Source organism: Geotrypetes seraphini, chromosome 1 (genome assembly GCF_902459505.1).
Source record: "Geotrypetes seraphini chromosome 1, aGeoSer1.1, whole genome shotgun sequence".
Classification (NCBI taxonomy): domain Eukaryota; kingdom Metazoa; phylum Chordata; class Amphibia; order Gymnophiona; family Dermophiidae; genus Geotrypetes; species Geotrypetes seraphini.
This window is the reverse complement of record NC_047084.1, coordinates 335948429-335970743: the sequence shown is the minus strand read 5'-3', so window position 1 is coordinate 335970743 and position 22315 is coordinate 335948429. Positions and strand designations below refer to the sequence as shown.

General features: G+C 42.8%; 1 protein-coding gene across 6 annotated transcripts in view; it reads right to left on the bottom strand.

Moving 5' to 3' along the window:
- FAM13A (family with sequence similarity 13 member A) overlaps positions 1–22315 on the bottom strand; it is a 416553-nt gene that overhangs the window by 95241 nt on the left and 298997 nt on the right. For all 6 annotated transcript variants that reach the window (XM_033959097.1, XM_033959069.1, XM_033959088.1 and 3 more), the window contains 2 exons: positions 18599–18778; positions 11065–11251 (listed from right to left, as the gene is read on the bottom strand). In XM_033959097.1, the coding sequence (XP_033814988.1) occupies positions 11065–11251; positions 18599–18778 (367 nt within the window). The remainder of the gene's footprint in view (positions 1–11064; positions 11252–18598; positions 18779–22315) is intronic.

Genomic DNA, 22315 nt, shown 5'->3' with positions numbered 1-22315 from the left:
CCTGGGATCCCTCCTGCCCGTAATGTAGTGCAGGGTGGGGTTAGGGGGTCGCCGTGGCCAGGAGGACTTGGGCTCCCTCCTGGCCCGATATTGTCGGGGAGTTGGGGAATCGGCGGGGCAAGAGGGCTTGGGCTCCCTTTTGCCCCGATCGTGTCGGGGAGTCGGGGGGGCAAGAGGGCTTGAGCTCCCTCTTGCCCCGATCGTGTCGGGGAGTCGGGGGGGCAAGAGGGCTTGAGCTCCCTCTTGCCCCGCTCGTGTCGGGGAGTCGGGGGGGGGCAAGAGGGCTTGAGCTCCCTCTTGCCCCGATCGTGTCGGGGAGTCGGGGGGGCAAGAGGGCTTGAGCTCCCTCTTGCCCCGATCGTGTCGGGGAGTCGGGGGGGCAAGAGGGCTTGAGCTCCCTCTTGCCCCGATCGTGTCGGGGGTGCCAGGGACTACACGGAGTCACCCACCGTACCACCCGATTCGGGTAAGCGCAGGTATCGGTGGGTGGCTTATTTGCGGGGGGGTGCCTTATTTTACATTTTTTTCTAAAAAGGGGGGGCTGTCTTATTTGATGGCCCTGCCTTAAAAATGAACAGTTAAGTCCCAGTTTTTGCCGCTGAGACTCTGCCCTCTCACTGTAAAATTAGACTCTACTTAGTCTGTCTTTAAATTTAAAAAATGTGTGTTGTTTTAAAAAACAATTATGTTTTTAGATGTATCTAAATAAAAATAATAACCAAAAATTTATCTTTTTTATGTCATCTTAGCATATTTTATGCTGCAGAACGAATTATTTTTTTTTACATGTATTCCTATGGGAAAACGCGTTTCACATAACGAACGTTTCACATAACAAACTTGCTCCTGGAACCAATTAAGTTCGTTGTGTGAGGCACCACTGTATATACCTTTGTTATGATCTTGATAGATTTATCAAGTGATGTTAGTAAATCTATGTATTACTTATATTGTGCACTTGCTGAAAGTTTAAAAATGAATAAAGAATTATAAAAAATAAATAAATTAATTATTCAGTGGTCAGTTAAATGTTCTAGTACTTAAGCACATGAATCTCGCATGTAAACACTAGATGCACACTGAGTAGTATTCTATTACTATGAGCATGGAAACTGCAAAGCGCACAATGCAAGAAAGCGTGCAGTAGGAAAGGGGTGGGGGACAAATGGGTCCGGATTCTCTAAACGGCGCCACTGTCAGGTGGCCACCAATCATGTATCAATCACACGAAGGCACCATATACAGAATAATGCCTCAAGCAGAGATAGATGCTGGAAATGTAGGTCATGGTTTTCAAAGCCTACATTTCCAGTGCCTACCTTTGATGTGAATTGCGCCTATGGAGGCGCTTTACGGTGCCATTTATAGAATATGGGCCATAGTGTGCCAAACATTAATGTGCATAGGTAATAGAATACTTGCATATTCACATGGTGTTAAGTGGGCGTGTCTAAAAATTAGCACATAAATGCCAACTTACATTAGAATTGTATAAATGGAATTTGGGTACCCAGATCCTGTTACACAATTTGCACTCAAGAGTGCTGCATTTTGATGCACTGTATAGAAGTGATCCCATAATATGTTGCCCCTCTCCCCTCCGTGACTGTTGCATTTTGCTTCCAATAACTGCTTTGTTAGTATTTTTTAAATTGTATTTTTGATCTGGCAGTTTCCTCTTTCTCTTTTGGGCTTCAAGGTCGATCAAAGCCAGCCTTTTATTGAGCTGCTGCATCGTGAGCCTTCATCTGCAACTAGTTGAATGCTTTCCTGTTTTTATAATGCCCCCACTTGGAGAAGTCAGGCTTCACAGACCTCTATTCCCAGTGCAACCTTTTATGCTTGCATTCCAGGAGAAGGGTTAACTCTATAAAGTGGACACTAACACACTGATTACGTACATAAAAGTGCAGAATAATGGCATATACGTGCATGAGGCCAAAATTCTACCTAAGTACTATTCTACAAATACGTGCATATCTTACACTGTGGGAATCTTACAGGTAGGCAGAGTCAAGGCAGAGCATAGGTGAGACTCGCACACATGGAGGAGCATTTTCAATACATCTAAGACCGACTGGACATCCTGAGGATGACGACGTCCCAAATTTGAATCCTGTATGTGTCCGTTTTTGAAACCGCTAGATGCCCAAATTGGGTTTTTTTGGGGTTTTTTAAATTGCCTATTTAGACATCTTGGCCATGAGGACATCCAACCTTAGGATGTCTAATGTTTTTGGCCATTTTAAATCACAAAAACGTCCAAATCTAGACCATTTGGATATGGGAGGAACCAGCATTGTAAAGGACTGGCCACAATGACATGCCAGTAGAGCAGTGGGGCATCTTAGAGGGCACTGCTGTGAACTTCACATAAAAGGTGCCAGATGTACATCTCACCATAACCTCCTTATAATGTATGGTGTGTCCTCCAAAACTCTACCAAAGACTATGTCTACCACCCCAATAGCCCTTATGGCTGCAGATGGCACCTATATGGTAGTATAGTGAGATTTTGATGGGCTCACTTTTTCCCACCATAAATGTAATGGTTAGAGTGGCTTATGGGCCTGGGTCCTCCTCTCTATGATTACTAGCCCACCCACTAGGCTACTTATGACATCTGTGTGATGCTCTGCTAGGATTTGTCATACCAGGTGCTGCTGTTCTAGAGACAAGTGTGTACTATTTCATTCAGATTTCTGGGAGGTGGGACAGGGTCATGACAACTGGGAGAGAGAGAGTGTGTGTGTGTGTGCAGGGGGTATTACTTAATCCCTTCAATGGCCATCAGGTCAGTTTGGGTATCTTTTTAGCACTTAGACACTTTTTAAAACAGATCGAGTTCTGAACATCTAAGTTCTGTCCTGGACGTCTTGGGAAAGGTTCGATTATCGCTACAAGTCATTCAAGTCTAAGAACACCTAAATACCACCCATAACATGCCTCCCTTGAATTTTGGGCTCACAGTGGCTAGAAAGCCTAGCGAGACGTCCAGAAAGTGAGTTTTGAAAGTTGGTATTTGGACGTTTGGCGATCATGACATCCAAGTGCCGGGTTATGCTGTTTATTGGACATGTACATTTTTTGAAAATGAGTACCTTAGCTTATAGGATGCTGTAAGTTATATGCACATCACCAGCACTTACCACGTCGCCGATGATTTCTCCCTGCTTCCCTGCCGCCGACACAGCACAGGGCCAGGCTTGTGGGCCAGCCATTGTGCAGTTGCTGCACAATCCTGGCCTGGCCCTGTGCTGCGTCGGCAGCAGGGAAGCTATGAGAAATCGTCGGCGATGTGGAGGGGGAAAGCAGGGAGAGAGAGAGAAAGAAAGAAAGGAGGGGGCAGGGAGAGAGAAAAAAAAGACAGAAAAAGAAAAAAAAAATGACAGAAAGGGGGGCAGGGAGAAAGAAAGAAAGAAAGAAGGAAAGGATGCTCAGTCAGAAGGAAGTGCAACCAGAGACTCACCAGACAACAAATGTAGGAAAAATGATTTTATCTATCCAAGAATAGGTCTGATGCTGTGCAGAGTAAAGTGTATAATCTCTATCTTGGAGGGGCCTTAGGTGCTTGAGCCATTCAGGCCTGTGGATTGGGCAAGAGAGGGACGGGCCCACCTCATTTGGACAGAGGCGGGCCTGCTGGCCAGATGGTGCGAAGACCCTTCCGGCCAACTTGGCGGTAAGCTTGAGGGGGGTTCAGGAGGGGTTGGGCACCCTTCTGCCGGTGATTTTCAGGGGGGCGTTGGTGGGGTCCGGCAGCGATCTTCGGGGAGGCCGTTGGGGGGATCTGGGGAAGATGTTTAAGACATTTTGTTTGGGGGTAGTTGGGGGACGGCAGGAGGGATTGGGTATCCTCCTGCTGGCGATCTTTGGGGGGGGTGGATTCTTTCGGCAGGAGGGATTGGGCACTCTCCTGCCGCAAATGCCAGGGGGAGGGGGTTGGGGAGACTAGTAGCCACGGCCGCTATACTAATCACGGCAGGGAAATCTCTTGCCGCGATAAATCATAGCAGCTCTAAACAAAAACCCGATTCTGTAACCGGACGTCGGTTATCGAATCGGGTTTACTTTGGGCGGGTTTTGTTCCGATTCTGTATAGGACGCCTGGGACAGGCGTCCTATACAGAATCCGGGCCTAAATGTTTAATCTGATCAACAAAAAACTATATTGCACTTCTCGATCCTTAAATCGCCTTTGAATTTGCCAAGATAGAGAGTTTGAAAGCAAGACACCCACCCCCATCTATTTTTTTCTGAAATATTTTGTTGGATGCTAAATATATCTTAATATATTTCTTATGAAATAATAAATATTCATGGGATGGAAGCACATGAGTTTCCAGTATGAAGCACACATCCACTTTCAAGTGCAGTGCATCTTGGTTGGAGCATTTAGATCCTTCCCATTAAATGATATCCAAACAGTCTCCATTAGAGTACATCAATAGTACCAAGATCATCATCATAAGAAACCAAGCACAAATCTGAAAAATATACATGAAGACTTCAAGAGAAAAGTTATCAGAAGACTCAGAAAATATAGAATACATTCAATTACTAAATTTCCTCCACCCCAACCCTCCTATGAAACAAAGTGGCAGGATAAACCCTATTATCTATGCACAGTAGAGTGTGTCCCGCTATTGAAGGCCCATGCCAATAAAAAAAAAAAAAAAGCAAAATACCTTTAAATAAAGGCGGTCAGAAACAACCAAGACCAGCAGTTATTTCAGAAGAACAAATTTTCAAGTCTTCAAGTCAACAGATCAAAGTAGGTCCAAAGTATAAATGTAAAATTCTCAAAGATAATTAGCATTAGAAATCAAGTTTGTTTTTAGATGTAACTTCAAATCAGATATTTGACACGTCCATTTGTATTTTATAGTTTTCTCTCCAAGTTGTAAAGTAATTGGCTTAACTCACTCTTGTCTCTTCAGTGTAGCTGTTGCCAAATCCTGATACACTTCAATGAGACAGAAATCACATATCAAAACAGTACATATTTCTTGTTTTACCCAGTATTGTCTCCTTCAATTTAAAAATCTGAAAACAAGTGATAATATCTTTAGGCCCATTAGGCTTAGATATCCTCATTGCTCTGTGTGCTCTTTCAATTTTAATGAGTTCAGGAGCCATTGGAGTTCCGGCTTCAGACAAAATATAGCTCACTAGCTTTTTCACTACTTCTTCAGTGTTGTTATATTCAGGTTCTGGGTATACCTCTGAATGCAAATTAGACCGTCTACTCCAGTTTTCCAAATCTTCCAGTTTGCCAATCAGTGTTATTTTGTAGAGTCAAAATCACTGATAATATGATACCCAGAGCAACAATCAATGCGTTCTGTTTCTCTAGGCCTGCTCTGACTTCTTCAAGTCAATGCCCTAAATCTGTAATTTCTCCACTAAGATCTGCGGCCAAAATAAGTTAGTTTGGTACTGATCACTCTAAAATCTTTTTTAATCTCTTGCATCCATGTGCACATTTCTTGTAGCAAATCGAGGACAGCCAACCCATTCTGTATATCTGTGCTACCGAGACCTCAGATATCTGAGCCATGCCCTGTATGACTTCAGTAGCTGCCATTTGCAAGGCAGCAGGAGACAAAGCCCTTGGTGAATAGTAGGCAAAATCTTGCAAATTAATGTGGTGCACACTCTCGCTATTCTTGCTAACTTTGACAGAGTAATCCCAATGATCCAAAACCCATACAGCTCTTGACCCTCTCTCAAAAAATAAAATCTAATTATAGCTGGACTGTCACAGACCTCTTTGCTCAGACAGCTATCTCATTTGGTGACATCACTTCCTCTCCCTTGATTGCTATTTGATTTTGGATTATTTTGTATACGCTCCTGTCCTCCAACTAGTTGATAGGCAGATTATAAATATTTAAGAATAGATATTTAAGCAATATAAAATATACTCCTCCCTCCATATTCACGTGGGTTAGGTGTAAAGCCAACATGCGAATAAGAAAAATTCACAAATAACTTTAGGGTCAACTCTGACACCACCAACCCCATCTCCCTCCCACCTCCCGGACCTCTCCATTTACTTTCTAAAGCCTGGTGGTCTAGCAATGAAGCGAGGCAGGAGCAATCTTCCTACATTCCTGCTCGTGCAAAGCTGCAAACAAAAATGGCTGCCATGAGTTCCCGCTATGGTCTCGTGAGAATACAGGATCTCATGGCAACCATTTTTGCTTGTGGCTCTGCACAGGGTAGGAGCGTAGAAAGAGCATGCCTGCCCCACTTCACCACAAGACAGCCAGGCTTTAAAAACTGAGAAAGTGGAGAAATCTGGGAGGCAGGGTGAGTCAGCCAGATGAAAACTGTGAATAATGAAGAGGGACCTGTATTCTCCTTTACATTCTGGAGGCCACTCTCTCCTCAGAGAGGAATTGTGTGAAGAATATTTAGGATGAGTCCAGGATCCTCAATATGTGGAGCTGTGACACCAGAAGAGATGACATGGACCTTTGCTAACCAAATACAAGCGTTATGTGGCAGAAAACTGTATGAAAACATTGGAAATATGCAAACAATATCCCTAAAGAAAAGAAAAAGGAACCAATGGAGTTTTGCCACAATTGGGAATCATGTCCTGAATTGGACTGATGGATTTTTGACACACCATTCCTATGAAGTTAAAATGAAAGGCTTATTCTCTGAAAGCTGGAATTTGGATTGTGGTGTTCCTCAGGGGGTCACCTTTGTTATTTAATGTAATGATGCAATCATTGGGGAGAGTGTTGGACTCTCTTAATATAAGAGGGTTCTTCAAAAAGTTTCCACACTTTCATATTTTGCAGGAAATGGTTGGGGCACAAGTGATAAAGAGGGTGCGTTAGTAGGACACTGGGAAAAATGTATCGCAAAATGGTGATTATGTGGAAAAATTATGTAATTTGCTTTTGAGATATTCAATAGTGTATTTAGATAATTACATGACATTTAGGAGATTATTAAAAACACATTTATTTAAGAACTTTTTTTTTTTTTTAATTTAGTGATTGATTTTATAAATATACCATTCCAGTATATATATATATAGAGAGAGAGAGAGAAAAAGAGAGATTAACACACAATTAAACAGGAAACAAAATTAAAAGGTAAATAAAACTCTTTATGGATTAAACAATCTCTCTAATAAAGTCCACAATATAGGAGAAGCAATTCACATTCCATCATGGGAATTGATAGATATCAAGGAAATATACAATACAAGTGTATCAATAAAGTGGTGTTACATCTTCTACATTATTAAGGACTAAGTCCACGTGGGGGTACTGGGAGGAACAACTCCTTTCCCCTCTAGGAAAACCCATAACTGAACAGGGTCAAAAAAAAAAAAAAAAAAAAAAAAGTATGAATGTTGGTCCAAAAGGATCAAACATTTACAAGGATTCCTAAGCTGAAATTTAGCACCCAAAGACAGTACGGATTGTCTCAATTGCAGGAACCCTTTCCTTCTAGTCTTGAGTTAGCTTTGAAACATCTGGGAACATGGATATCTTATTTAAGATCTTTTTATGAGATTTGTTGTAGACAAATTATTCATATTATGATTGTTCAGCTGGGTTTGATCCTAGTCATTGCTTTTCTTTGTGATCAAGTTCAAGTTTCAAGTTTATTAGATGACTTGATAAATCGCTTAATCAAATATTCTAAGCGATGTACACTTTAAATTTAACAATTATTAAATATAAAAAACAAAAACAAACAATACAGTACATACAATTATTAAATAATGGGTAATAACTCATGATTATTAACATTGATAAACATGGGAAAGAAGGGATGAACTACAATTCATAAAGTAAAGAAGAGACATTGAGGGGAAACACAAAAGGAAATAATTAACACAGGTTTCATATAGAAAAACATAATACTAAAACTAAAATTATGATATCCGCTTTGAACACTTCAGGGTAGTGGTGTAATATAAATTATAATGTAATGTAATTGTACTTGATAATGCTATGCTCTAAAATGAAAGGTTAGATTGGAATTTTTTGACACAGATATTCGATTAATGCACAGCTGTGCCATTTGGTTTTAAAAAAATTATTTCCAACCCAACAGAAGTTGGAAAGAGTTATACAAAAGGGGTCTAGATAGAATGTCTTGTCTGGAGGCAAACTTAATTTTCTTAAGAGTTAATGGAATGGCATGAAACTTGGCATGTGAAAGAAACTGGTAAAACGACACACCAAATTTGAAAATCAGCTAAATTGAACAGGGAGAAGGAGTTTCTGCTTCTGCAGCATAGAAATTTGCACACAGTGAAATATAGCAGTTAATGTTTCCTTTCTAACTGCCCGTCTCTGTTCTTTATTCTCCCAACACATCCAAACTGCCTCATCTTAAAAAATCCTTGTAGTTGCCCCAATTGTCCCATCATCCCAAAAATTAACCTCTGCAACTCTCCAGCCATTTTGTACACTTTCCTTAAAAACTATCCATCCACAACTGTCCCATCTCCCCCAATCCCCTACAACTATTCTGCCATCTTCATAGACACCACTCCACAATTAATCTACCTTCAAAAACTCCAGCCTGTCCCCCCCTCCCCCACTGACAACTACCCCTCTCCGATAAAACTATGCCCTTACAATTTCCCTTCAACAAAAAAACACAACCAACCCCCCCCCCCCCCCACACACACACAAATTAAGGGGGGGCACAAATCAACACTAAAGCAAAAACTCACACTCTTCATACAATACAAAAACAAAAATCTAGCACACTTGCAGTAATCATATAATCAAATATCTATGGTGTAAAATACGTTGAAAGAGGGTATATATCAGTTAAGAGGACCAAATCATTAAAAGATACACCGGCGGTGTCTCACATACTTTTCTCCTGAGTAACAGACATACATACCGTTGAGTCCACTTCTTATATCATTTCCCTCTTATTTATGCCTATAAAATTAAAGTGTAAATATAACAACTCCAACACCCTTTGGCGTATAATGTGTGCTTGCCAGTGCAAAAATATATAATAAAGAAAAACAGTCTCATGAAAACTAGGAATAGTCTCTGAGATCAAACAATTTTGTCTGACCATGAATCATTTACCCTAAACAATTTTTTTTTTTAAACTTATCTGTGTTAATTTGGATCTGTCATGAAGGTATCTACTGCCCTAGTTTACATGAAACTGATTTTTCACAGGCACAAATAAAAGGGAAACTGTATATCTGTTATTCAGGAGAAAAGCATGCAAGACACTGCTGGTTGTACCCTTTGATGACTGGGTCCTCTTAACCGATATACCCTCTTTCAACATTTTTTTACAACCTTCAATTTCCCTAACATCCTAAAATCTACTCCTACTCCACCCACAACTGCCCTACCCCCCTGCTAAAACAAAAACAAAAACCAACAACTATCCCCTTCCACTATTGCTCTACCAACCCAGAAATTTATGTTTATGTTTATTCAGGTTTTTGATTGAACACTTTCGAAACTACAAAGCGTTGTACAAAATTTAAAATTAACATTTAGACAAAAATTTAACAAATAAAACTTACATTACTGTAATGACTCATCTGTGTCTTTAGAAGAGCGACGCAGGAGCACAACTTTTGCGCTGCCTGCCTGGTCCCATGCCGCTCTGTGATTGGCTGCAGTCAGTAACTGACTGCAGCCAATCACAGAATGGTGCAACCAGGCAGGAAGCACAAAGATTGCGCTCCTGCGTCGCTCTTCTAAAGACATAGGCAGCTGTCCCGGAGACCGTGCTGGACCACCACTAAAAAAGGTACTGGAGGGGCTTCTGGCGGCTTCGGACTAAAGGCAGCCATCCCGGAGACCATGCTGGATCACCAGTAAAAAAGGTACTAGGTTTGGAAGGGGGGGGGCACAGTGTATTCGGTCCATAAAACGCACCCCCTTTTTGGGGGTGGAAAAAGTGTGTTTTATGGTCCAAAAAATACGGTAAGTGCATAAAGCCCAGAATATCTTCTCATGTCTTATTCAGTAAGAGGCAATTAGAAGAAAAGCAAGGAAATGTAGGTGCATGGAGCTTAACTACCAGTATAAGCAGCTTTAATTTTTTTTAAATTAATTTTTTGACATTTTTGACACATGCACTGGGCCTGGCAGAGCTGAAACAACGATGGGCAGAGCTGAAACAACGTAGGGCAGAGAATGGGTTAATTTCCAAGGCAGCTGGATGGAAATATTCACAAAAATTGTGCATAAAAATATGTGCCAGCTAGACGAGGCTTACAGGCCTCATTCTCCTTGAACTGTCTTATATTTTTCTTGTGCCCGTCTCTAATCTGACTTCTGTCCTGCCTTTCTTCAATCATCACGTTTTCTCAGTAGAAGCTATTCTATTTAATTGGGTTCAGGTTATAATAGGCCCAAGGTCCTTTGATTAGATTTTTGTCCCATCAGATAAGGTAACTGCTTTCTGGGCATGTGGCCTAATCTGCCAAAATGATGGATATTCTGGTGCTTTTCTGCCCCATCTTGAGCACCTGGGTTTGCCTCATCCAGTCCAATTAGTGGTATCCTTGAAATTAGTTCGGGCAAAGAACAAGCAGACACCTGTGTGTGATCTCTCATTATAACAGAAAGTATAGTTATGATTTACATTAAAATATTGACACTTGAAAGAATTGAAGAACTTTATTGGGAAGGAAGGATGGAGGGTCAGCAGGGGTTCGCCTGCACAGTGGGGGCGGCAGCTGTTTGAAGAGTTGCCAGCAAATCTCGAGACTAGGGCTTATTTTGGGGGTAGGACTTATATTAAGATCTACCCCGAAAATGATGCTAGGGCTTATTATAGGGGTAGGTCTTATTTTCGGGGACATACGGTAACTATAAGTAGCCAGAAACAATAAAACCTAAAAACAAACTGTTGTAAAGTCACAATTCCTAACAGTGTTAAACAAAATTTGGCTATACTAAGTACCTGAACAATGAGGAAGTAAATTGATTGCCACCTTCAAGGTCATGGCTCTCCTTTATTACCACACCTCTTAAATTATTTTCATCAGGTGTGATGGATGAAACAGGGCTTAGGAGCTACCAAATCACTTACCAGAGGGCTATCCTGATTCTCATTCAACTCCGAAAGCTTGCTGCTGGATTTCTGACGTTTTGGTTTAATCCTCTCCTCAATGTAGCTCGAGCAATTTTCTTGTAACTTGTCTGTCTCCTGAGCAGTCAGAATACAGTCTTCCAGGCCACCAAATACAGAGGGAATGTTCTCTTTGTTGACAACCTCTCTGCAAATAAAAAGATATGTACAACAAAGTTACTTAACAGTAGCAGGTGTATTCCAAAGACCGCAGGACTTAAATCTTCAGAAATGGGTAAAGTCACTGATGTAGGCTGGTGTAGAAAGCAATTTTCCATATAAGTAGGCTCACCAGGCATGTGCACCTGATCCTGACTGCCACTGTTGCACAGGATCTCCTCAGTTCATTACAAGCTAGAGAAGAATAACTCCTTCAGGAGATAGGAGGGTTATGAGGAAGTCCTGCTGTCCTCATAGATCACTTGCTACAAGTAAATGTTTTCTCCGTGGACAAGCAGGACTACTAAATACTCACATATGGGACAAGGCTACAGGTTGCCTTCTGCAGAAAATAAGGGAAATAATGTGAATAAATTTGCAACAAGTTGTATTTATCATTTTTTTTAAAGGTAGCTTGGAACTCAAAGAGAAGGGCCTGGGGGTGGGGGACAGAGATGAATTCTAAACCCCAAATAGATTCTGGAAGATTGTCCAGCAAAACCTACTGTCATGATGGGAGTCCTGATCTAGGCAACAGTGTGATGTAAATGTATGGACAGATGTTTATGTCGCAGCCTTGCAAATGTCTTCTATGGAGGCTAAACTCACAATAATTTCACAATAGTATTCTTTCCACAATAGCACTAGATATACATCTTCTCATTTCTTATTACTATTTCAACATCCAATCAAAAGTACTATATGGGAGTTCAGACCTCCACCCAAGTCATACAGCTCTGAATACTGTTGTGAAATTATTGTGAGTTTATTCTCACTACACAAAAGAATTATTGGAAGATGGTTTCTATGGAGGCTGACCTCAAGGGGCTACCAATGCAACCTCAGGTCTGATATTATAAACGTGACATACCTTTTAGAGTCAGCTCAAACTAGGCATAAGTGAAGGAAATGAACACTTTTCAACTGGCTAGCAGATTGCATTGGCAGCAATGACAACAGACCCCAACCCATTTGAGTAAAAAACATTTGCCATGTCGCAGCCCATTTCTTGAGCATGTTAATGTCATGTTGCAGGGCTTCGCAATCCTCCTGCGTCTTCACTACTCTGAATAACTTTGCATCGTCTGTAAATTTAATCACCTCACTTGTCGTACCAATTTCCGTTTATAAATATGTTGAAGAGCACGGATCCAAGCACCGAACCCTCGGCACTCCACTAGTGACGCTTTTCCAGTCTGAGTATTTTCCATTTACCTCCACTCTCTGTTTCCTATCCGCCAGCCAGTTTTTAATCCACATGAGTATTTCACCCTTGATTCCATGGCTCGCAATTTTCCGAAGTAGTCGTTCATGCAGAACCTTGTCGAACGCCTTCTGAAAATCCAGATATACAATGTCAAATGGGTCACCCTTGTCTATCCCTGTTTAATCCCTCAAAGAAGTGCAGCAAGTTCGTCAAGCAAGATCTTCCTTGGCTGAAGCCACGCTGGCTGGTCCTCATCAGATCGTGTCTGTCAAGGTGCTCAATGATGTGGTCCTTTATCAGTGCCTCTACCATCTTTCCCGGTACCGAGGTCATACTCACCGGTCTGTAGTTTCCCAGCTCACCCCTCGAACCTTTCTTGATGATTAGCATAACATTTGCCACCTTCCAGTCTTCCGGAATCCTTCCCAATTTGATAGACAGATTGGCTTTCAGTTGAAGCAGTTCAGCTATAATCCCTTTCAGTTCCTTGATTATCCTCGGATGGATGCCATCCGGTCCCGGGGATTTATCATTTTTAAGCCTATCAATCTGCCTGCATACCTCTTCTAGACTGACCATCAACCCTGTTAGTTTCCCATCTTCATTTCCCGCATATAGCCTGCCAGTATGTTGTGTATATCCTCTTCGGTAAATACAGACGCAAAAAAATGTGTTCAGTTTGTCTGCAATGGCTTTGTCCTCCTTTAGCACTCCCTTTATTCCATTGTCATCCAATGGCCCCACCGCTTCCTTCGCGGGTCATTTCCCCTTAATATATAGAAAGAATGGCTTGAAGTTTTTTGCCTCCTTGGCTATTTTTTCCTTGTAGTTTTTGGCCTCTCTTACCTCCTTATGGCACCTGCTTTGATGCTGTTTGTGCTTTTTCCAGTTTTTGTCTGTTTTTGACCTTTTCCATTCCTTAAATGAAGTCTTCTTGTCTCTGATCGCTTCCTTCACCGCTACAGTGAGACACTCTGGTTCCTTGTTCTTTTTCCTCTTGGATCCCTTGTTGATACGGTGACTGTGTCCTTAAAAAGGGACCATGTTTGCTCTAGCATCTTTAGACTGCTTATCCTATTCTTAATCTTCTCCCCCACCATGAGTCTCATCTCTTCATAATTTCCTTTTCAGAAGTTCAGCATCGTGGCCGTCGTTCTAGATCGATCTTTTGCCCCTGTGTCCAAGTCGAAGCGGATCATATTGTGATCACTGGTTCCCAGCGTCCCCTCTACTTCTACACCTTGCGCCAGTCCTCGTATTCCATTTAGATTAAGTCCAGAATTGCGTTTCCTCTCGTATTTTCCTTGACAAGTTGTTCCAGGAAGCAATCGCCCACAGCATCCAGGAACTTGGTCTCCCTACCACAGCCGGAAGTGCATAGGTTCCAGTCTATCCCTGGATAATTGAAGTCACCCATGATAACTGCGTTGCCTCCCTTGCAGTTGCGTTTCATCTTGTCCATCATTTCTCCATCAATTTCTTCGGACTGCCCTGGGGGTCAGTAGTAGATGCCAATCTTTGTTTCCATTCCATTTGTTCCCGGAATTTTGACCCATAGAGACTAACTATGTGTTCTCTCCAGTACACTCAATTCCCTCTTTGACGTATAGGGCAATGCCCTCACCTTTTTTTAACTCACTCTGTCTCTACGGTATAGCTTGTATCATGGTAGCACAGTGTCCCAGATGTTTTCCTCATTCCACCATGTTTCTGTGATGCCGATGATGTCAAGGTTATCTTTTTGTGCCATAGCTTCTAATTAACCCATCTTATTCTTTAGGCTCCTTGCGTTCGTGTACATACACTTGAGTTTGCGGCCTGTTACTTTCTTGCAATTCTTTCACTCTTGTGTTCCTTTCGATCTGTCAGGATTTCTGTCTTGCTCATGATCCGGTGAGTCTTCCCCGCTATCTTCCTGCACGGTATCCTCTGGGTATACCAGTTCCCGAACCATCAACTTTCGGTCGACTGTCGGCTTTCCCCTTCTTCTTAGTTTAAAAACTTCTTAATTTCTCTTTTGATGTTGCTTGCAAGTAGCCTCATTCCGTCTCCGCTGAGGTGGAGTCCATCCTTCCTGAATAGCTTGCTCTTCCTCTAGAACGTCATCCGGTTGCGCACAAAGTGGAATCCTTCTTCCTCACACCAGTGCCGCATCCATGCTTTGACTGCTTGCAGCTCCGTCTGCCTCTTCTCATTGGCCCTGGGTACTGGCAGAATCTCCGAGAACGCTACCTTCTGCGTTCTGGTCTTCAGCTTCCTGGCACTTCTATCTTCCCTCATCCTGGCGTAGGCTTGCACCGGACTCGTCTTCTTGTGGGTTCCCTCTGCTGTTTCCAGATCTCACTGCTGTGTCACCCTTTTCTTCCTTGTGCAGAGTGGCAAAAAGCTTTGTTCCTGCACCGGTGGCGAGCAGCTATAAATTGTACCCATTTCTGCCGGTTTATTGCAGTTAGTCATGGCTAGCTGCAGTAACGGGTCACCGTGTCATTCTCTAATCTGTAGTTAACATTACTCGTACTCAAAGGCTTTTAGAAAAGCTGCCGAGGTAGTACTTCCCATACTGGGCTCCATCAATGCCGTCATCCATATGTGAAGATTTAGCAGTCCAGAATACGTTTTACAGTTTTTTCTTTTTTCAGTTTTTCTGTGGTCAGGCCTATAAAGTATTTGGATTTGCATTTAGCTTCTGCCTTTTCAGAGCTCAGGTCTATAAAAGTAGGCTTGTTGGACTGGGAACAAGGACACCTAAACATAAAAACACAGAAGATGACGGCAGAAAAGGGCTACAGCCCATCAAGTCTGCCCACTCTGCTTACCCACCCCCTGTCTATGCCCTAATGACCCAATTTCCTTATCTTGACCCTCGTAGGGATCCCACATGGGTATCCCATTTATTCTTAAAGTCTGGCACGCTATCTGCCTCGATCACCTGCACTGGAAGCTTGTTCCAATGATCAACCACTCTCTCTGTGAAGAAATAGTGTCGCCATGAAATTTTTCCACCCCCTAGGTTCAAATCATGCTGCTCTGAGTTACTTGTAAGCTTAGGCCATATCCCATCTACACTATTCTCCATAGCTTCATGTACTGACAGCATAAGTTCTCTTGGGAAGGGACTTGGTGTAGCAGTATGGGAAGGAGGGCCATTTTGATTTAAAATTAATGCATTTTTATAATATTTTGGCTAACTTGTTTTGGGGTGCCCAAAAAAAGGGCAAAAATCAAATTTAATAAATTAGTAATTTGTTCTAAGGCACCCTGATTTAAGGTGCTACATAAATAACAAACAACAAAAATGAGTTGTCTCTAAAAGCACATTTTTTGGGTGGGGTGGGGTGCCATTGGCAAAGGAAGCAGTGATATTAAAAAGGTGCTCCCATGTCTATGTGGAGGTGAAAAGTACATGCCCCCTTCCCCTGTCCAGCTTTCTAAAAACAACCCAATCGCTGCTCTCTGTGGATATGAAGGAGATGATATGTACAGCAATGCTATTTACAAGAGGCTTTACATTGGGCAGGCTTTTTTGTAAAACTTGGGACATCTGAATTCCCTTCTGCATGTTCTTTCTAAAATCTGCCTTTAAACTGCCAGGAAGAATGACAGAGCAAAACAGACAGAAATTGTGTGCACTGTGCATAATTAATTGTGCTGTTCTTTTATACTGTATTTTTCTATAACTTATTCCTGATACAGGCAGTACTCCAGAAACGGGGCCCCGCTGGGTCTTTTATTTGATTGATGTTTGAGAACCAATTTTTATATTAATATAAATACTGTGGGTTCAATGTATAAAGGAATTTGGCTTAAAAAAAAATCCACCCTGACCACAGAGAGGAAACCCCCCCAAACAACACTTCCCAACCCCCCCTCAAAAAAAAAAAAAACTCAACAATAAATGTTGACTAAGATATTGGCTAAAAACATAAATAAAGAAGTGCACTGGGAGCATTCCTGGAATTGTGGTTCAGTGCTTGGGATGTACACTCATTCGAAACAACATGTCATTTCATGTTTAAATAGCAAGTCTAAAGTTAATCTGATTAACTTTTGACCTAATTAGTCAGCCTAGTCTTTTCAGGCTGAATATCTGTACAAATGTTAACTAGATAAAATTGCTAAATTTACTAAGCAAAAATCAATGACGTGCACAAAATTTAATATATTTTTCTATAACGCAATTGGGTATTACAACATAATAATTCTTTTTGCTCATAATTTCTGCTACTTTTTGCTTTCTTACAACATATTACTTCAGTCACCTGTTACAAATAAGTCACTCTCCCCCCCCCCCACCAATTCGGTAACAAGCTGCTTAAATTTACACTTTGTATGGATAAATGTAGACAATACTGCTGCTCATGCACAGCTAACACCTAACGCTTTTCTATAACTATATACTGAACTGCCACAGCATTCGCGTTGGGCAGGCCATAGGCAGGGCTCCCACTTTTGTATGCCACTTACAGAATATTGCCAGAATTTGGTGCTAATATGTTCACCAGCCACAGACCTGGTATAAATGTTTGGGGCTTCATTTAGACACACCACTGTCAACTTACATTAGTATCGTATAAAAACACTTACATACAGTGGTACCTTGGTTTACGAGCATGATCCGTTCCAGGAGCATGCTCGTAAACCAAAACGCTCGTTTATCAAAGCAGAGTTCCCCATAGGATATAATGGAGACTCGGACAATTCGTTGCTACTGCTGCCAGCCACCGACATAAACATAACAGAACTGGGGCACTGGGGCTCTTTCCACAGCCAACCAATCTCACTGGGGCCTTGCATCTTTAACTTCTTTTTCGTTCAGTGCTTACATTCATGCCGGCTTTATCCTCCTCACTGTGCCGCGGTGCCTCCCTTCATGCCGCAGTGCTCATTTCAAGCTGCAGGCAACAGTTCCCATGTTCCCCCCACGGCCGACCCGGAAGCCCTCACTGCGCTGCGGTGCCTACCTTCATGCCGGCTTTCTCTTTCTTGCCGCAGTGCTCGTTCAAAGCGGCGGCCAGCAGTCTCGCTGCGGCTGACCCAGAAGCCCTCCCTCTGACATCGCAACATCAGAGGGAATGTCTCAGGACCAGCCGCAGGAGGCATGCAGGAGCTGCCGCCGCGGCCCAGAGCGAACACAGCAAGGAGGAGGGAGCCAGCAAGAAGGCAATCATCCAGGGGCGGCAGACGGAACAAACGCATTTATTTATTTATTTAGATTTATATCCCGTCCTCCCAGTAGCTCAGAACGGTCTACAAGTAAACATACACAATGGAAGTAATTAGACAAATAAGATGTACAATAGGTTTAGATGCTTAGACATACAAGACTGTGCAGTATTTATCAGAGTACAAACAATTTATCAGAGTACAGACTAAGAGAGGACTATACTGAAATTTAGGGAGAAGTTAAACAGGGGAGAGAAGAGAGAGGTGGGGTTTAAGGGGGGGTGTAGACTGAGGGAGACTTTAGTTGAAGAGGAGGGTCTTTACCATTTTACGGAATGTCAATAAAGAGTTCTGTTGCCTGAGTTGGGGGGGGGGAGTTGATTCCAAAGATGTGGGATGAAGTGGCTGTAGGATCGTTTGCGGGCAGTTTCTGAGAGGAGGGACCTGTTGCTCCGTGCATTGCCCTTGAGCGGGCCGCACGGGGCAACAGATTGGACACCCTAAAAGGCAAAACTGAAGTGAAAGAGCATCAGAAAGCGTGCAATGCAAGGTATGGAGAGGGGAATGCAGGATGTTTTACTTTGGGACATGCTCATATAGCGAGTCAAACTCAGTTTACGAGTCACAAATTTTACAAATGTTTTGCTCATCTTGCAAAACACTCGTAAACCGCAGTACTCGTAAACCGAGGTTTGACTGTATTTAAGTGCTCTTAAAGAATAGGCTCACTGCCTGTAGAAATATGGCATCTGAATTGTGGTGCCCACTTATAAAAGTGTTCTTATCTGCCTCTGTCCAAAAAAATGGTCCAACAACCAATGCTCCTTTCAGTCAAAGTGAGATAGTCCATTGTCACTTTAATGAGAGTTTTTCCTTTCTTTATATATATATATATATATATATATACTGTAAGATTAATTTTGTTTTGGTCAAAAGATGTATTTACTAGAGGCACTCTTGTCCTACCTTTCTCGGTTTCTTCGGGCTTCATCTTGCTCCTTATGGTGTCTCCTTCTCTGCCGTGCAGACAGGACAGGTGAAGCTGACGAAGTCCCAGATTCAGAGTCCTCTGAACTCTGACCTCCAGAGCCATACACATCAAAAAGATGCTGCTCCACTGCTGACCTGATCGTCCTTTCTATGAACCTGTCAAGTGGCACAAAACATCAATTATTTAAAATTTTCCAAGGTTGCAGAAAATTTCTTCTAGTTCAATTATTCATATTTTCCTTTACTGATTTGCAAATCCCTCAGTGCCTAAAAATCATATTTTACAAACATTGCGCAAGAGTGGGAAGTGATGTGGAGTACAAGTGACATTGAGAAGAACAAGTGGTAAAAACAAGCTCATGTAATTATTTCCAACTCCTCTGCATGTGAATATTTGTCTGTGGGAGCTGTCTCTAGCCTAGAGAAGAGAGTAGTTTGAATGACATTGCACCTAAACATTCTGTTGGTTTGGAAAGTAATAATAAAATTAAATCAAGTCCATTAAATGACAATATCAAGAGATTTCAAGGTAGGGATTTTTGGTTTAACCTACAGTGTGCCACTGTCTCATAAGAACAGCCATACTGGGTTAGACCAATGGTCCATCTAGCCCAGTCTGTTTCCAACAGTGGGCAATCCAGGTCACAGAATCTGGCAGCAACCAGCTGTGTAGTGAGGGAAGGAGGCGCCTGGAGCAGTGGTGCTTGGCATCGCTGCGCCGTGTACCCCTGCTCCACCCCCCCCCCACACACACACACTCTTCCCTACCATATACCTGTTCAAAAATCTTCGCTGGCAGCGTGCGACTCCATCCTGCATGTGCTGGCCTCAGCTCTCCCTCTGTTGTCACTTCCTGGTCCCACAATCAGAAATGGTGTCAGAAGGAGAGTCGCGGCTGGCATAAGCAGCAGATAGATATGCTGTTCATTGCCTGCAAAGGTTTTGAGGAAGTAGGTGGGCGGTGAGGAGGAGAAATGCTGGTGCCCCTGCCAAGATGGAGCCTGGGGTGATCCACCCCCTCTGCCCCCTTTGCTATACCACAGGTAGCAACCAGTAACAAATTACATGGTTTGATCAGTAGATGCAACCACTCGTACATAGCAATCATTAAGAAAGCTATATGGTTCAGTTGCTAGGTTCATAGTACAATTCCCAACAACGAAAATAAAACCCATCTGAATCCAGGTGTGTAGCCAGACCTCAGGTTTTGGAGGAGCCTGAGCCCAAAGTGAGGGGATACATAATTTTGCTCCACCTCTCTGCCCCCTACCCCAACCCTACATAGCTGGGTTGGTAGGGGGCCCTAAGTCCCGCAACTGGAAGCCTGCCTCCAGCCAATGCTTGTTCTCCTGAGCCACTATTCTGCCTGCCCTGCTTCCCCCCATTTATGATTGATTTTAGTGAAATTGAGAATGAGCAAGGGTGGTCCGCATCCTGTGCATGCTCAGTTTTCATGCATGTAGTAGGGGTGGAGGCAGCACAGTGGCTCAGGAAAACGGACACTGCCTGAAATAAAGCTTCCAATTGTGGGGTTTGAGGAACCCCTCCAGCCAAATCAGCAGACTGCATCAATTTCAGGAGGGCCTGATCCTCAGCTAACCCAGCAAGATGTGGCAACAGTAAGGGGAAAGGGCAGGACTGGTGCAGAAAACATGTGGATCAGTCCTCATGGAAGTATTTCCAATCCTGCTGTGTGTCTGTTTCATTTACATGCATCTTGTCTGGGAGGATAGAGAAGAGCAGAGAGACTGAAATGAACAATTCTCTGATATGTTTAAGTGTATCAGCATTTCTATGCTGTTGAAACTGAAATGTTGGGTAATGAGAGTCGATTTCTCTGGTAATTCTGTGAAGTGGGTGTTAACATTTGTGAACATCTCTGGGAAAAGGTGACTTACCACAGCTTAAAATTTCATAAGAACATAAGAATAGCATACTTGGTCAGGACAAACCTGTGTAAGGATGTGCTAAGCCCACTTTTTACTGCAACTAAGGGCTCCTTTTACTAAGTTGCGCTAGCGGTTTTAGCGCGCTAGACACTAACGTCACCATTGAGTTGGCGTTAGTTTTTGGCACGTAGCGTGGGGTTAGCACGTGTAGCAATATAGCATGCGCTAAAAATGCTAGCGCACCTAATAAAAGGAGCCCTTAGTAAAAGGCCCCTAAAGTAGCAGATTTAGAATGTTCAGAGTGGCTGATTTTACATGTCATGGGTTCTTAAGCAGTCTACAAAAAAAGTTATACGTTTAAACTTCTGTAACTTTTCTTATTCCACATAAAAGGGCACCACAATATGAGCATCATGCAAAGACAGTGGTAAGGACCTCTTCTCAACATACGCACTGAAGGTGGAGGTCAGCACCGGTGTAATTTCCATGGAAAGCAATTTATAAAACTCAGTGTGAAAGCCATCAGGTCTGGGAGCCTTCCAAAATTTGCTAGACTGGATTACCAAAGCAACCTCCTCAGCTGAGACAGGAGCGTTTAACATCTGCTGATGATGAGCAGACACTCGGGGAGTGTGGATATTATCTAGATACAGCTCACTCGTCATCTCCGACTCTACAGAACGAGCATATAGCTTTTGATAGAACTGGCAAAACACTTTCACAATCGTTTCATCTGTACAAACCGGTCCCATCCCCTCCCCTATCACCTAGAGCAGGGGTGCCCACACTTTTTGGGCTTGCGAGCTACATTTAAAATGACCAAGTCAAAATGATCTACCAACAATAAAATTAAAAAAAAGCACACTGTACGCTGAGAAAATGTTAATTATCATTCCTATTCTGGGTTTTTTTCAAAGAGGTCAAGGCAGATGACTCTATGCACTGTCACCTCAGTAACAACCATACCAAAATAGACAAATATACCCCCCTCCCTTTTTACTAAACCACAATAGCAGTTTTTAGTGCAGGGAACTGTGCTGAATGCCCAGCGCTGCTCTCGACGTTCATAGGCTCCCTGCGCTAAAAAACGCTATTGTAGTTTAGTAAAAGGGAACCATAGTGCAAAATATAGACAGCAGATATAAATTCAGACACATTTTGGTCACTAAATTGAAAATAAAATCATTTTTCCTACCTTTGTTGTCTGGTGATTTCATTCATGAGTCTCTGGTTGCACTTTCTTCTTCTGACTGTGCATCCAATCTTTCTTCCCTTCTTTCAGCCTTTATGCTTCCTCTCCTCCAGACCTCATTCCCTCCACCAACTTTTTCTTCCTCTCTCCCTGCCCTTTCTTTCTCCCTGCCTCCCTTTCTTTTTTTCTCTCTTCATGCCGCCTTTCTTTTTTTTTCTGCTTCCCTTCTTTCCTTCTGTCTCCCTGCCTGCCCCCTTTCTTTCTTTCTCCCTGCCCTCCCCCAAGCCACTGCTGCCGCCATCAGGGAACAGGTCCCAAAGCCGCCGCCGTCCAAAGCTCTCCCTGCTTCCCTGTGTCGGGCCAACCAGCATTCCTTTCCCCGACATTGATTCTGCCATCGGAGAGGAAGTTCCGGCCCAGTCAGGCAGCGATTGGCTGGCCCGAACTTCCTCTCCGACAGCAGAATTGACGTCGGGGAGAGGAAGGCTGATCGGCCCGGTAGATGGCCAATAACTCATTTAAAGAGGCCTGTGAGGCCTCCTCGTGGAAAGGGATGGGTTGACACGCATACCATATCATGTCCCCATGCGCCTGTCTTTCCAGGTGTAGAAT